Raw genomic sequence first — 17,979 nt, 5'->3', positions numbered from 1 at the left:
GAAAAGAAAAGAAGTTTTAAATAGAGACCAAGCAGAATTTTGAATTCTAGATATGTACCTAATTAAATGTATAGTTTACTTAACCTCTTTAGGCCCCAGTGTTCTTATACATAAAATATGTATAATAATGCCCCTGCAGAATTACTTTTAAAAGACATAGTATAAGTATCAGCATTTACTAAATGTTAATTTATTAATGTAAATAAATATTAATTTCTATATTTACATTAATTAATATATTTATATTAATAAATTAACATTTAGTAAATACTGATACTTAATAATTATGTGTTTTGATTTTCTATAAAATGGAGATAAGCGTAGTACCTATCACCTGGATTTTTTTGGAGATTAAATAGTAAATAAATGTTAACTGCTTAGAACAGCACCTGGCATGTAGTACAGTGTTCGAAAAATGTTAGTTGTTTCCAGGTGTCATACTTTATCATTACTGTTTTTATAATAACAATTTTATAGTTGGGATGGATCTTCACTTCTAATCCTGGGTCCTTTTGGATATACTAAGAATTTTTCTTCATATTCATGGCTTGGTTTTATTCTCATATTCTGTAAGTGCAGCCTTCTAAGAGTAAAGTAAGCCATGATGTAGTAAAGCTAATCAAAATGACAAGTCTGCTCAATTTATGGAACATTTATCCCATGATAGATTTTTTTTTTCTGATTTCTTCAGTTTTACTTGTATTCGTGGTGTGTGTGTGTGTATGTGTGTGTGTTTAGTTCTGTGAAGTTTTATCACCTGTGTAGATTCCTGTATCCACCACCACAATACAGATACCCAACAGTTCTAGCACCACAAAAATTCCCTTTTATAACCATAGCCACAATAAAATTAGAAAGGGAACTGGCTGTTTTACAGCAGGTGGTAACAAGCCTCCTCTGTGTCCTGAAGAAAAATGTGGCCTGATGCTTCAAAGTTCCTCCCTGCAAAGACATTCTTGAAGTGTAGAAGTGAAGTGCCAGAGACCCATGGAGGACTCTCTCTCCCCAAAACCGTTTCCCTAGCTCTTGAGTAAGCTAAGAAACACATGTAGGTGGTGTGCGTGTGTGTACGTATAAATGTAGCATCTTCACCTCTGTCATTGCTTCATTTGCAGCTGGAGGTGCAGTGTCCTTCTGGCATCACCATTGGCTTTGTTGTGAAACACTGGAACCTGTGCAGGGTGGTGTACAGCATCCAAAATGAGGAGAAAGAAAATGTGATGAGAGTGCATGGACCATGCTCCACCTATGGCTGTGGTTCGGATTCTGTCTTTGAGGTAACCTAATGTTAAAATAATGTATTAAGGATTTTCTCTACGTGGGCTAGCCAACCTCAGAATGATCTTATTTCAGCCCACTTTCTCAAGTAAATGAATTTATAATATGACTTACAAAATGAATATAGTAGTATGGTGAAACAGTTAATTAACCAGCTGACATCAAAACATTTTCAAAGATTGCTAATGGATTGCATGGTATTTTTCCCAAATGTGAGCATTTTTTTATGATTTCAGCAATTGATAAAGGTACAAGGAGACTAAAAAATCTTATGAGAGAAATAGCCTGACCTAATCTATTTTTTAATACAGATAAAACTCATAACAGGTCATATTATAACATTTTTTCAGTTAAAAAAACAACATTGCCTTTATTTCAGTGGCTACAAATAATTCCTTATTGTCTAACAAATTTGAAGAAGAAATTCAAAGAAATATTTCCTGGATTTTTTAAAGATTCCTTTCTGAATGCCTTACAATCCAGCTAAATTCATCATGTATATCCAGTTCATCAAGTATTGCTTATGTGATAAAAAGGCCATTGTAGGAGTTCCTGGTTGGCCTCTTTCCAGAGCGGTTTCTTAGGTCCATTTTGGACGTATCGAAGGTGGTTGGTTCTAGTAGGAATGGCACCACGGGCGTCATTCTTAAGGGGGTCCTGCATGCCTCCAGTGGCTGATTTGGTGGATTTTGCGCCCCCGGAGTCGGACTAGAAGAACTTGGCCTGAAGACTTCCTTTCACAGTAAGCTGGTGGACGGTATGGAGAGGAGCCCTGCGCCCACCTCGAATTACTAAAAGCCTGGTCCTGAGGGTTGGAGAGTCAAAGTCACCAGGAAACGGAGGGTTCTCAGCCAGCAGTATCGTGCTCACCTGTATCAGGACAAGCAACCCCAAAAGTTTGGACAACCATGAGGAAACAAAGAAACACCATGCAAGCAAAGGAGCAGGAAAAAACCCCACAAGACCAAATAAATGAGGATGAAATAGGAAAAATGCCTGAAAAAGAATTTAGAGTAATGATAGTAAAAATGATACAAAATCTCGATAACAAAATAGAGAAAGTACAAGAAACAATTCATAAGAATTCAGAAAAACAAACAGCAATGGATAACAAAATAACTGAAATTAAAAATACTCTAGATGCTATAACCAGCAGAATGACTGAGGCAGAAGAACGAATAAGTGAGTTGGATGATAGAATGGGGGAAATAAACGCCACAGAGCAGGAAAAAGAAAAAAGAATAAAAAGATTAGAAGACAGTCTCAGAGACCTCAGTGATAACCTTAAATGTACCAACATTCGAATTATAGGCATCCCAGAAGAAGAAGAAAACAAGAAAGGGTCTGAGAAAATATTTGAAGAGGTTATAGTGGAAAACTTCCCCAACATGGGAAAGGAAATAATTCACCAAGTCCAAGAAGCACAGAGAGTCCCATACAGAATAAACCCAAGGAGAAATACACCAAGACACATATTAATCAAACTAACGACAATTAAACACAAAGAAAAAATATTAAAAGCAGCAAGAGAAAAGCAACAAACAACATATAAGGGAAGACCCATCAGGATAACAGCTGACCTCTCTACAGAAACTCTGCAGGCCAGAAGGGAATGGCAGGATATACTGAAAGTCCTGAAAGAGAGAAACCTACAGCCAAGAATACTCTACCCAGCAAGAATCTCATTCAGATTTGAGGGAGAAAGCAAAAGCTTTCCAGACAAGCAAAAGTGAAGAGAATTCAGCACCACCAAACCAGCCTTACAACAAGTGCTAAAGGAACTTCTCTAAGTAGGACACCCAAGAAAAGGAAAACACCTACAAAAACAAACCCAAAACAATTCAGAAAATGGTAATTGGAACACACATGTCAATAATCACTTTAAATGTCAATGGATTAAATGCTCCAACCAAAAGACACAGACTGGCTGAATGGATACAAACACAAGACCCTTCTATATGCTGCCTACAAGAAACCCACTTCAGAGCAAGTGATACATATAGACTGAAACTCAAGGGATGGAAAAAAGATATTCCATGCAAATGGAAGTCAAAAGAAAGCTGGAGTAGCAACACTCATATCAGACAAATTAGACTTGAAAGTAAAGACCATTAAAAGAGACAAGGAAGGACACTACATAATGATCAAGGGATCCATTCAAGAAGAACATATCACAATGGTAAATATCTATGCCCCCAATATAGGAGCACCTCAATACATAAGGCAAATGCTAACAGCTATAAAAGGGGACATCGACAGTAACACAATAATAGTGGGAGACTTGAACACCCCACTCACATCAATGGACAGATCATCCAAACAGAAAATAAATAAGGACACACAAGCTTTAAATGACACATTAGACCATCTCGACTTAATTGATATTTATAGGACATTCCATCCAAAAACGACAGACTACACTTTCTTCTCAAGTGCACATGGAACATTTTCCAGGATAGATCACATCTTGGGTCACAAATCAAACCTCAGCAAATTCAAGAAAATTGAAATCATATCGAGCATCTTCTCAGACCACAACGCCATGAGACTAGATATCAATTACAGGAAAAAACTGCAAAAAATACAAACACATGGAGGCTAAACAATTCACTCTTAAACAACCAAGGAATCACTAAAGAAATCAAAGAGGAAATCAAAAAATATCTAGAAACAAATGACAACGAAAACACAACAACCCAAAACCTATGGGACGCAGCAAAAGCAGTTCTAAGAGGGAAGTTTATAGCAATACAGTCCTACCTTAAGAAACAAGAAAATGATCGAATAAACAACCTAACCTTACACCTCAAACAACTAGAGAAAGAAGAACAAAGAAACCCCAAAGTGAGCAGAAGGAAAGAAATCATAAAGATCAGAGCAGAAATAAATGAAAAAGAAAGGAAAGAAACCATAAGAAAAATAAATAAAACTAAAAGCTGGTTCTTTGAGAAGATTAACAAAATTGATAAACCATTAGCCAGACTCATCAAGAAAAAAAGGGAGGAGATGCAAATCAACAGAATTAGAAATGAAACAGGAGAAGTAACAACAGACACCTCAGAAATACAAAACATCATGAGAGACTACTACAAGCAACTATATGCCAATCAATTGGATAACCTGGAAGAAATGGATCAATTGTTAGAAAAATACAACCTTCCAAGACTCAACCAGGAAGAAATAGAAACCATGAACAGACCAATCACAAGTACGGAAATTGAGGCAGTGATTAAAAATCTCCCAACACACAAAAGCCCAGGACCAGATGGGTTCACGGGCGAATTCTATCAAACATTTCGAGAAGAGTTAACACCTGTCCTTCTCAAACTCTTCCAAAATATTGCAGAAGGCAGAACACTCCCAAACTCATTCTGCGAGGCTACCATTACCCTGATACCAAAACCAGGCAAAGATGTCACAAAAAAAGAAAACTACAGACCAATATCACTGATGAATAGAGATGCAAAAATCCTCAACAAAATACTAGCTAACAGACTGCAACAGCACATTAAAACAATCATACACCATGATCAAGTGGGGTTTATCCCTGGGATGCAAGGATTCTTCAATATACGCAAATCAATCAATGTGATACATCATATCAACAAATTGAAGGATAAAAACCATATGATCATCTCAATAGATGCAGAAAAAGCTTTTGACAAAGTTCAACATCCATTTATGATAAAAGCTCTCCAGAAAATGGGCATAGAAGGAAATTACCTCAACATAATAAAAGCCATATGTGAGAAACCAAAAGCCAACATCGTTCTCCATGGGGAAAAACTGGAAGAATTCCCTCTAAGAACAGGAACAAGACAAGGGTGTCCACTCTCACCACTATTATTCAACATAGTTTTGGAAGTTTTAGCCACAGCAATCAGAGAAGAAAAAGAAATCAAAGGAATCCAAATTGGAAAAGAAGAAGTAAAATTGTCACTCTTTGCAGATGACATGATATTATATATAGAAAACCCTAAAGACTCTACCAGAAAACTGCTAGCACTCATTGATGAGTTTAGTAAAGTAGCAGGATACAAAATGAATGCACAGAAATCTCTTGCATTCCTATACACTAACAACGGAAGAGCAGAAAGAGAAATTAAGGACACTCTCCCATTCACCATTGCAACAAAAAGAATACAATACCTAGGAATAAACCTGCCTAAGGAGGCCAAAGATCTGTATGCAGAAAACTTTAAGACATTGATGAAAGAAATCCAAGACGACACAAACAGATGGAGGGACATACCATGTTCCTGGATTGGAAGAATCAACATCGTGAAAATGTCTGTACTACCCAAAGCAATTTACAGATTCAATGCAATCCCCATCAAATTACCAATGGCATTTTTCACAGAACTAGAGCAAGAAATCTTACGATTTGTATGGAAATGCAAAAGACCCTGAATAGCCAAAGCAATCTTGAGAAGGAAAAATGGAGTTGGTGGAATAACGTTTCCTGACTTCAAACTATACTACAAGGCCATAGTGATCAAGACAGTATGGTACTGGCACAAAAATAGAAAGGAAGATCAATGGAATAGAATAGAGAACTCAGAAGGAAGCCCAAACACATAGGGGCACCTTATCTTTGACAAAGGAGGCACGAGTATACAATGGAAAAAAGACAGCCTCTTCAGTAAGTGGTGCTGGGAAAATTGGACAGCAACATGTAAAAGAATGAAATTAGAACACTTCCTAACACCATACACAAAAATAAACTCCAAATGGATTAAAGACCTACATGTAAGGCCAGACACTATAAAACTCCTCGAGGAAAACATAGGCAGAACACTCTATGACATCCATCAAAGCAAGATCCTTTTGGACCCACCTCCTAGAATCATGGGAATAAAATCAAGAATAAACAAATGGGACCTCATGAAACTTAAAAGCTTTTGCACAGTGAAAGAAACCATAAACAAGACTAAAAGGCAACCCTCAGAATGGGAAAAAATAATTGCCTATGAAACAACGGACAAAGGATTAACCTCCAAAATATACAAGCAGCTCATGAAGCTTCATACCAAAAAAGCAAATAACCCAATCCACAAATGGGCAGAAGACCTAAATAGACATTTCTCCAAAGAAGACATACAGATGGCCAACACACACATGAAAAGATGCTCAACATCACTCATCATCAGAGAAATGCAAGTCAAAGCCACAATGAGGTATCACCTCACACCAGTCAGAATGGCCATCATCAGAAAATCTGGAAACAACAAATGTTGGAGAGGGTGTGGAGAAAAGGGAACTCTCCTGCACTGTTGGTGGGACTGTAAGTTGGTACAGCCACTAGGGAAAACAATTTGGAGGTTCCTTAAAAAACTACAAATAGAACTACCATATGATTCAGTCATCCCACTCCTGGGCATATACCCAAAGAAAACCATAATCCCAAAAGAAACTTGTACCATAATGTTTATTGCAGCACTCTTTACAATAGCCAGGACATGGAAGCAACTGAAATGCCCATCAACAAATGAATGGATACAGAAGATGTGGCATATATATACAATGGAATATTACTCAGCTATAAAAAGGGATGAGATGGAGCTATATGTAATGAGGTGGATAGAACTACAATCTGTCATACAGAGTGAAGTAAGTCAGAAAGAGAAGGACAAATATTGTATGCTAACTCACATATACGGAATCTAAAAATGGTACTGATGAACTCAGTGACAAGAACAAGGATGCAGATACAGAGAATGGACTGGAGAACTCGAGGTATGGGAGGGGGTGGCGGGTGAAGGGGAAACTGAGACAAAGCGAGAGAGTAGCACAGACATATATATACTACCAACTGTAAAACAGTCAGTGGGAAGTTGTTGTATAACAAAGGGAGTCCAACTCGAGGATGGAAGATGCCTTAGAGGACTGCGGCGGGGAGGGTGGGGGGGGACTCGAGGGGGGGGGAAGTCAAGGAAGGGAGGGAATATGTGGATATGTGTATAAAAACAGATGATTGAACCTGGTGTACCCCCAAAAATAAAAAATAAACAAGATAAAAAAAAAAAAGGCCATTGTAGCAAAGAGAAAATATGGATAAACTAAAATGTGGGGAAGAAGGAGTGTATTATTCCCATGACCAAATGATATTAGCATATTTACCCTATAGCAAATGCCAGGGTCCCCCTTTTAGAAGCAGAAGTCCTTTTGGTGTCCTAGGACACCTTTTAGCCTCCAAAAGTTTGTGTGATTGTATGGAGTTTATGAAGTGCACAGCACCATACCTCCTTGCTTTTTCATGTGGCTTCCTGAACTGGAGGAGATTCCTCCCAATCCCCAGTCCTAATCTTTTGCTATGTTGAGAAAAATTGGGGAATTAGTTCACATCCTACCTCTTGACACAAGTTTCCCCTCATGCTTCACTTAAGGATGAAGCAAAAGCATTGGCCTTATCATTGTAAGATGTAGTCCAGCTTGGCTCTTAACTAGTTGCATAGTACCTAGCCCTTCTTAACCCTTAACCCTTTACTCATTTGAAATGACATAACTTCTATGTCCCTTTCATGCACTGTTTTTATGCTATCTCAATAAAAACTGCTTCTAATTAGAAGATTAAAACATGCATTTTTACACCTTTCAATCATCACAAAGTCTCATTCTTGTCTTTCTAGGTCAAGTCACTTGATGGTGGATCCAGTATCAGCAGTATTACTCAGAAGTGGAATGGTGTGTTATCAGCAATGAGCGATGCTGACCACTTTGAAATTCACTTCCCATTAGACCTGGATGTGACGATGAAAGCCATAATATTTGGAGCTTGCTTCCTCATTGTAAGTCTGCCACTTTTGAGTTATCCTGAAAATGTTATCCTTTCTGATGAGACGTAACGGTACAGAGTGCTGAGAAGGGAATAGATGTGAGAACTAGGATGCCTCCTGGCTCTGCCACTCACTAGGTACATGACTTGTGACAACATTCAGTTGAAAAGGTCAGTCAACAAATTTTGGTTATTAACCTACACTGAAGCCAAGGACAGTGTCTAGTACATCTGAAATGCTCAATGAATGTTGAATGAATGAATGGCTGATGAATAAAAGTCCTGTTATTTGTAAGACATTGCTAGGTATTTAAGGAGACTCAAAGATGAACAGAATAGTACTCTATTCCTCAGCAAGTGTAAAGCAGGTAATATGTAATTAAAGTATGAATCTCAAGAGTTATTGATATAATTAATCATTTTGCACATTTGTATCATATGATTCTCAAAACCACATCGTGAGACAGGTATCAGTTAATCATATTTTTTAGAGACAAAGGTGAAATTCATTAGGAGCTCACAGTAGGCAAATGGGATGCTGAGGAATCTCTTTCCTCAGATGTAATTGTAATGAAAGGAGTTGGAAAGAAAGGGAGAAACATGAAAGGTCCTGGAAGAGGGGATGCAGAACAGGTAGAATTTAGCTGACAGAAGAACTTGTTGAGCTCATGAGTCTCAAAGTTCCAAAAGAAACTTGGTGAGGCAGCCTGTCCTAACCCTGTTTTCCGAGTCCCTCAGAGTAGGCTGCTGGTCAGTGTCACTGGTGTGTGTAGAGGAGCAGGGGGAGGTGCTAGGGCTGGGATGACTGTGATGCATCACTCTTGAGGTTAAAGTTGTATTCAGTTTACTCAACCTTGTGTGTATCTTAGAGCATCTATCCGTGTAACATTTTCTGGATTCTACAGAACCAAAATATGGGTACACTAACATACATTATAAGGCAAGTGATTTACACTGGAAACCTATATACAAGTGTAACTTTAAAAAAATAGTAAGTTCTAAACACGTTGTACAATTAGATAGCTTAATGGTTGCCCATTACATTTTCCTATGGTTCTTAGTTTTGCTGCTTCTCAACAAAGGACCAGTCGTGTGAAATTTTTTGTATATATAGTTGCCAGGTTTACCTTAAAATTTAATTGCAGGCCAGATGAATATGCATTTGGATAAATTTGGAGGGAAAAAAAATCCTAATGATGAAATAGGTGGGCTAATGTAACCGATTACTTATAATAACAATGATGCTAACAGTGGTAACAGCAGCTGGCACATTCTCGTGCTTGCTATATTCTAAGTATGTTTCTGGTTCTCACTGCTTTCCATATAGTGACTCATTTAATTCTTATATGTTAGATAAATTACTATGATGATTCCCATTTTAGAGATGAGAAAACTGAGGTTAGATATCTTGTTCAGAGTCGTCCGGTTAGCTAAATGTCCAAAAGCCACTATTAAAGGTGGCTCCAGAGGCTACACCCTAAACCACTGTGCCATGTGCCTCTTTCATCTCTGTGTGATATTTGGTTTCTTTCTGTGTTAACACAGGGGAAGAGAAGTAGAGTAAAATAGTGGCATGTTGCCTCTGGAAGCCCATGAGGCTGCGAGGAGGTCTTGTGTGAGGGTGTGCTCTCTCAGAGCAGTTTGCTTTTCCTTCTGCTGGTGTCCCAGGGATGCAGCCAACTGAAGACACTTTTTATGTTATTCTGTCAGTTTGGTGCTTGCCAAGTTCTATATGTGTTTTAAATATGAACCCTTAAACAAATACAAATCTTGATTATGAATTCTCAGTGGTCAGTTTTTTCCCTGCCTCTGGCACAGGCCAGTGCAGTCAGGCTTTTTATTAATCCTCATCTGCCAATGGGTAAATTTTTTCTAGTCTATCCTTTATACTGGGTTGTGTCCCTTTGAGTGTTCCCACTTTATTGGGGGGGTTTCTATTACAGTACATTTAATCCTCAGGCCCACTGCCTTGCCACAATTGGTGAAATCAAATCGCCTCGCTAAGGAAGATTGGCAGCTCTTAGAAGCCAAAGAAAATGTTTGTGTAACGCTCAGAATTTTCAGATTTTTTTCTTACTTTTTGCTGCACAGATTTCTCTAACTTTCCTACGAGTTTAGCTTTGCATGGAAATAGGTTTTAATTATGCAGTTGTCCCTTAAACAACAAGGGTTTGGACTGCAGGTCCACTTGTATGCAAATTGCTTCAATAAATATGGAGTACAGTACTGCATGTGATACACTTGGTTGAATCCATGGATGCAGAACTGTAAAGTTATATGCGGATTTTTGACTACACAGAGGGCCAGTGCTCCCACTGTCTGCATTGTTCAGGAATCAACTGTACTCTAGTCAGCACTTTTAGATTTTCACATTAACTACTTTGCACATTGCCAGAAATGGAAGTGACATAGTTGTGAAAAGGGACACAGATTTTAGTGCCAAGAACATAGGAAGAATGTTCAAACATTAACATAACAATTAAAATAATTTTCTTCACATGGAATTCATATGGAATTTCAGATCGTCTGAAAATGTTTGTTTCCACTACTGTTTTATTAGGTAAAACATCATTCAGTTAATATGGTAGCAACTGTTTTATGATCCAGGACACAGAAAAATGTTATTTTGGAGAAATTGCTGAAACCATGTTTTTCCTGAAAATTTCAAGAGCATGTTTAGTCAGTTTTCTTCACTAACAGTCATTGAACATTGTTTACTCTTTTTTTTGTTGTTAAAAATAAGCAAAACAGATTTAGAAAATAGACAATTTTAGAAACTCTGGCTTATGCAAGGATAGGCAGATGAGGGATGCCAGATAGAATGATTAAAATGAAAAAATATTTATCTGTTTTTTCTTAAAGTTATTGCTGCTGGCAGCCTTTTCCGCCCTCTCCACATAAAACTGAATAAAACAAGCCTACAAAAGGGGGCAGCACTAGCTCATAGCTTTTTTTACTAAAATGTAATCATTTTCTTAGCCAAAATTATGCTAGTTCTAATCAGTACATCTTAATGAATAGAAGCAAAGAATTTTAGAGTTAGAGGAACATTGAGGACTATCTACTCTACATTCTAATGTGCAAATTAGAAAGCTGAAAAGGCCTAGTTCATGTATCCAAAGTTACACTGGAAATTAGTAGTAGAACCAGAACTATGATTACACATCCCCCTTTTTTGTCCAGTATTCTTGCAACCACACCAAAAATTTGATTTAAAACATTTCAAGGTACTTTCATAACAATGGCATTTTAATTAATAATTATTCTAAATTATTTTAAGCACATGCAAATAGACCCCCTTTCAATAATCCAGAGTGATCTCACAGCAATCCTCTAACTGTGAAGGAAGAATCAAATTACTCTGTTACAAAAACAAAAACTTTAAAAATGTCTTATGGATAACATAGAGGTTTATTTTATTTCAAACACTGATATATTTGTATCTTTACTTTCATAGCTGGCATTTACATTTGAGTTTAATTTCTTTACTAATATATCTACTTTTAGATTTTTTTTGTAAAGGGATATTTAGCATTTGACAGATTTACTTGCATTGAGGTGGTTTAATTATTGGTGGCACAATATCAGATTGAGCACAGACAGAATCAAACCATTACCTTGATTAAGAGAAGAGAAATATATCTAATGGGCAGTAAGATACAACTCTGCCCAGATGTGACCCAGCCTTCCTGCTGGCCTGACCGAAGATATGCCTGGGGATGTGGGAATATTTTATTCAGGGGTCTGGCAGATTCATAATCAGCTATGAAAATTATTATGGGGACTGCTACACTATTTCCTTGAGTTTATTTTTATTTTTTCATCAATTGTAACATTTCCATTTTTTATGTTTTTTTGTGTTTGTATATGTTTCTCTGTTCTGTATGTCTCCGTATGTTTCTGTCTCCATGTAATCCATGACACTTGTTTGGGATATGGCTACAGCACCTGCCTGGGCATGGGTATCAGGGGGAGTTTGTGCCGTTTTCTTCACTAATAGCTTTATAATGTCCTAAGAGAGAATGTGTTCATATTTTTTGAATTTTGAGAGGTCACTTTGTACTATGACTGTTCTTTGTCAGAAAATAAAATCAATTGAGAGACACAGGAGTGAGAAACATATTATCTTTATCCTGACAAAACCGTTGAGAGGACATGGTTATGTTCTTGGGGAACATAGCAAGTCCCCCACATACGAACCTTCAAGTTGTGAACTTTCAAAGATGCAAACGTGCATCTGGTTCCAGCAAGGAACCAGAACCTGTGCCATCAACATCAGGCGTGAGTGACACTGCAGCTTGTCCTCTGTCTCCTGTTGCTGACGATCCTTCAGCTCTACCATCTCCTGCCTCCTCCCCCTCCTCCAGTCAGTAACTCTTCTTGTCGATGCCAGCCCTTGTATGCCAGCTGTTGTACTGTACTACTGTACTTTTCAAGGTACTGTATTCAAGATTAAACATGTTTATTTTTTGTGTTTGTTTTTTACGTATTATTTGTGTGAAAAGTATTATAAACCTATTACAGTACAGTACTATATAGCCGATTGTGTTAGTTGGGTACCTAGGCTAACTTTGTTGGACTTAAGACAAATTGGACTTATGAACGTGCTCTCAGAACAGAACTCATTCATATGTAGGGGACTTACTGCAATAGATTTGTAGAAGGATGCAGATTGAGATTTACTCTTCCTGTCTCAGGCAGAGGTAAAAAACCACAGTCCTTTCTTATGGAGGCCTACCACTATAAACTTTACTCCATGGAGGAGCTAGGAATGTATGCTCCCTGCAGACAGGCTGTCTCTTGGAAGACAGTCAAAGATAAAACAGGGCTGAACTACTCCTACCCAGCTGCTTCTTTCAGTCTCACCAGTCCAATAACTCATCCCTGTTCCCTGAGGCAAGCAAATGAGGGACAGAAAGGGTCAGGTGTATTCTCTAGAGCCACTGTCTTTACACGGAAATTTCAGGAGTGGAGAGTAATTGTGGTACAGGTGAGCTTGTCTGTTAAGTCTTTTGTTAATATCATAACCTGCGATTTCATTGATTTCACATGAAACTTGGAATAAAGAGAAAATTTCCCATCCTACTATGCAACTAGGTGTGATGACATGGTAAAATTTGGGCTACCAGAAGTGAATTGTGGAAACTCTTTTAAAAGATAGTTGGCACACACCATTTGCCTCTGTTTGAGTCTTTCCCGATTCCAGGGAGAACCTTTCCTCGTTCCAGGGGACATCTTTTCTGGGATATGAGATGATTTGGGGAATGAAAACCATGAATAGTTGAGCAACAAGGTAGGGAAAGCCTGGGTTCCTAAGAACTCCTTAGGGCTAATAGAGCTAATGTAAAGATATTATATGATTCCTAGACCTGCCCAGTGTGGCAGACTTTCATGTAACTTATATCTTGTTCTGTGTCTCCATTACTTGCACCTAAACATAATACTAAAAGATACATCTCTTAACAAACATGTTTTCTAAATATGTACATCATGAGCCAAACTATTATTGTAAAAAATGTCCAAGAATCAATTAATTTAACTGAGCAATTTATTTAAAATAGAATAACCTAATTGGGTTTTTTGAAATTTTTTTCCTAGGGCATATTCTTGTCAAATTATAAGCAGACTAGGTTATTTGCAAATAGATTCTTATAATGTGGCATGTTGTTATACTTAATAATAAATAGGAAGTAACATCCTTCATACTGGTAGTTCCCAGTGCTCCATTTCTCTCCCTCTTTCTTGATTCTTTTTTTTTTTTTTTTTTGAGAGTTTTTTTATTTTAATTTTTTATTTGGGGGGTACACCAGTTTCAATCATCTGTTCCCATACACATATCCCCGTATTCCCTCCCTTCCTTGACTCCCCCACCCCGAGTCCCCCCACCCTCCCCGCCCCAGTCCTCTAAGGCGTCTTCCATCCTCGAGCTGGACTCCCTTTGCCATACAACAACTTCCCACTGACTGTTTTACACTTGGTAGTATATATATGTCTGTGCTACTCTCTCGCTTCGTCTCAGCTTCCCCTTCACCCGCCGCCCTCTCCCATACCTCGAGTTCTCCAGTCCATTCTCTGTATCTGCAGCCTTGTTCTTGTCACTGAGTTCATCAGTACCATTTTTAGATTCCGTATATGTGAGTTAGCATACAATATTTGTCCTTCTCTTTCTGACTTACTTCACTCTGTATGACAGATTGTAGTTCTATCCACCTCATTACATATAGCTCCATCTCATCCCTTTTTATAGCTGAGTAATATTCCATTGTATATATATGCCACATCTTCTGTATCCATTCATTTGTTGATGGGCATTTCAGTTGCTTCCATGTCCTGGCTATTGTAAAGAGTGCTGCAATAAACATTATGGTACAAGTTTCTTTTGGGATTATTGTTTTCTTTGGGTATATGCCCAGGAGTGGGATTACTGGATCATATGGTAGTTCTATTTGTAGTTTTTTAAAGAACCTCCAAATTGTTTTCCATAGTGGCTGTACCAACTTACAGTCCCACCAACAGTGCAGGAGAGTTCCCTTTTCTCCACACCCTCTCCAACATTTGTTGTTTCCAGATTTTGTGATGATGGCCATTCTGATCGGTGTGAGATGATACCTCATTGCGGCTTTGACTTGCATTTCTCTGATGATGAGTGATGTTGAGCATCTTTTCATGTGTGTGTTGGCCATCTGTATGTCTTCTTTGGAGAAATGTCTATTTAGGTCTTCTGCCCATTTGTGGATTGGGTTATTTGCTTTTTTGGTATGAAGCTTCATGAGCTGCTTGTATATATTGGAGGTTAATCCTTTGTCCGTTGTTTCATAGGCAATTATTTTTTCCCATTCTGAGGGTTGCCTTTTAGTCTTGTTTATGGTTTCTTTCACTGTGCAAAAGCTTTTAAGTTTCATGAGGTCCCATTTGTTTATTCTTGATTTTATTCCCATGATTCTAGGAGGTGGGTCCAAAAGGATCTTGCTTTGATGGATGTCATAGAGTGTTCTGCCTATGTTTTCCTCGAGGAGTTTTATAGTGTCTGGCCTTACATGTAGGTCTTTAATCCATTTGGAGTTTATTTTTGTGTATGGTGTTAGGAAGTGTTCTAATTTCATTCTTTTACATGTTGCTGTCCAATTTTCCCAGCACCACTTACTGAAGAGGCTGTCTTTTTTCCATTGTATACTCGTGCCTCCTTTGTCAAAGATAAGGTGCCCCTATGTGTTTGGGCTTCCTTCTGAGTTCTCTATTCTATTCCATTGATCTTCCTTTCTATTTTTGTGCCAGTACCATGCTGTCTTGATCACTATGGCCTTGTAGTATAGTTTGAAGTCAGGAAGCCTGATTTCACCAACTCCATTTTTCCTTCTCAAGATTGCTTTGGCTATTTGGGGTCTTTTGCGTTTCCATACAAATCGTAAGATTTCTTGCTCTAGTTCTGTGAAAAATGCCATTGGTAATTTGATGGGGATTGCATTGAATCTGTAAATTGCTTTGGGTAGTACAGACATTTTCACGATGTTGATTCTTCCAATCCAGGAACATGGTATGTCCCTCCATCTGTTTGTGTCGTCTTGGATTTCTTTCATCAATGTCTTAAAGTTTTCTGCATACAGATCTTTGGCCTCCTTAGGCAGGTTTATTCCTAGGTATTGTATTCTTTTTGTTGCAATGGTGAATGGGAGAGTGTCCTTAATTTCTCTTTCTGCTCTTCCGTTGTTAGTGTATAGGAATGCAAGAGATTTCTGTGCATTCATTTTGTATCCTGCTACTTTACTAAACTCATCAATGAGTGCTAGCAGTTTTCTGGTAGAGTCTTTAGGGTTTTCTATATATAATATCATGTCATCTGCAAAGAGTGACAATTTTACTTCTTCTTTTCCAATTTGGATTCCTTTGATTTCTTTTTCTTCTCTGATTGCTGTGGCTAAAACTTCCAAAACTATGTTGAATAATAGTGGTGAGAGTGGACACCCTTGTCTTGTTCCTGTTCTTAGAGGGAATTCTTCCAGTTTTTCCCCATGGAGAACGATGTTGGCTTTTGGTTTTTCATATATGGTTTTTATTATGTTGAGGCAATTTCCTTCTATGCCCATTTTCTGGAGAGCTTTTATCATAAATGGATGTTGAACTTTGTCAAAAGCTTTTTCTGCATCTATTGAGATGATCATATGGTTTTTATCCTTCAATTTGTTGATATGATGTATCACGTTGATTGATTTGCATATATTGAAGAATCCTTGCATCCCAGGGATAAACCCCACTTGATCATGGTGTATGATTGTTTTAATGTGCTGTTGGAGTCTGTTAGCTAGTATTTTGTTGAGGATTTTTGCATCTCTATTCATCAGTGATATTGGTCTGTAGTTTTCTTTTTTTGTGACATCTTTGCCTGGTTTTGGTATCAGGGTGATGGTAGCCTCGCAGAATGAGTTTGGGAGTGTTCTGCCTTCTGCAATATTTTGGAAGAGTTTGAGAAGGATAGGTGTTAACTCTTCTCGAAATGTTTGATAGAATTCGCCCGTGAACCCATCTGGTCCTGGGCTTTTGTGTGTTGGGAGATTTTTAATCACTGCCTCAATTTCCGTACTTGTGATTGGTCTGTTCATGGTTTCTATTTCTTCCTGGTTGAGTCTTGGAAGGTTGTATTTTTCTAACAATTGATCCATTTCTTCCAGGTTATCCAATTGATTGGCATATAGTTGCTTGTAGTAGTCTCTCATGATGTTTTGTATTTCTGAGGTGTCCGTTGTTACTTCTCCTTTTTCATTTCTAATTCTGTTGATTTGCACCTTTTCCCTTTTTTTCTTTATGAGTCTGGCTAACGGTTTATCAATTCTGTTAATTTTCTCAAAGAACCAGCTTTTAGTTTTATTTATTTTTCTTATGGTTTCTTTCCTTTCTTTTTCATTTATTTCTGCTCTGATCTTTATGATTTCTTTCCTTCTGCCCACTTTGGGGTTTCTTTGTTCTTCTTTCTCTAGTTGTTTGAGGTGTAAGGTTAGGTTGTTTATTCGATCATTTTCTTGTTTCTTAAGGTAGGCCTGTATTGCTATAAACTTCCCTCTTAGAACTGCTTTTGCTGCGTCCCATAGGTTTTGGGTTGTTGTGTTTTCATTGTCATTTATTTCTAGATATTTTTTGATTTCCTCTTTCTTTAGTGATTCCTTGGTTGTTTAAGAGTGAATTGTTTAGCCTCCATGTGTTTGTATTTTTTGCAGTTTTTTCCTGTAGTTGATATCTAGTCTCATGGCATTGTGGTCTGAGAAGATGCTTGATATGATTTCAATTTTCTTGAATTTGCCGAGGTTTGATTTGTGACCCAAGATGTGATCTATCCTGGAAAATGTTCCGTGTGCACTTGAGAAGAAAGTGTAGTCTTTCGTTTTTGGATGGAATGTCCTATAAATATCAATGAAGTCGAGATGGTCTAATGTGTCATTTAAAGCTTGTGTGTCCTTATTTATTTTCTGTTTGGATGATCTGTCCATTGGTGTAAGTGGGGTGTTCAAGTCTCCCACTATTATTGTGTTACTGTCAATGTCCCCTTTTATGGCTGTTAGCATTTGCCTTATGTATTGAGGTGCTCCTATATTGGGGGCATAGATATTTACCATTGTGATATGTTCTTCTTGAATGGATCCCTTGATCATTATGTAGTGTCCTTCCTTGTCTCTTTTAATAGTCTTTACTTTCAAGTCTAATTCGTCTGATATGAGTATTGCTACTCCAGCTTTCTTTTGACTTCCATTTGCATGGAATATCTTTTTCCATCCCTTCACTTTCAGTCTATATGTATCCCTTGGTCTGAAGTGGGTTTCTTGTAGGCAGCATATAGAAGGGTCTTGTGTTTGTATCCATTCAGCCAGTCTGTGTCTTTTGGTTGGAGCATTTAATCCATTGACATTTAAAGTGATTATTGACATGTGTGTTCCAAT

At 37.7% G+C, this 17,979-nt stretch overlaps 1 protein-coding gene across 1 annotated transcript in view; it reads left to right on the top strand.

The window, feature by feature from the left end:
- LOC130855995 (phospholipid scramblase 4-like) overlaps window positions 1-17,979 on the top strand; it is a 58,917-nt gene that overhangs the window by 14,397 nt on the left and 26,541 nt on the right. Inside the window, exons 6-7 of the mRNA XM_057740157.1 lie at window positions 1,116-1,277; window positions 7,908-8,066. Of these exons, the coding sequence (XP_057596140.1) occupies window positions 1,116-1,277; window positions 7,908-8,066 (321 nt within the window). The remainder of the gene's footprint in view (window positions 1-1,115; window positions 1,278-7,907; window positions 8,067-17,979) is intronic.

Source organism: Hippopotamus amphibius, chromosome 6 (genome assembly GCF_030028045.1).
Source record: "Hippopotamus amphibius kiboko isolate mHipAmp2 chromosome 6, mHipAmp2.hap2, whole genome shotgun sequence".
In the NCBI taxonomy this organism is placed as follows: Eukaryota; Metazoa; Chordata; class Mammalia; order Artiodactyla; family Hippopotamidae; genus Hippopotamus; species Hippopotamus amphibius.
This window is presented reverse-complemented; position numbering and strand designations above follow the sequence as displayed.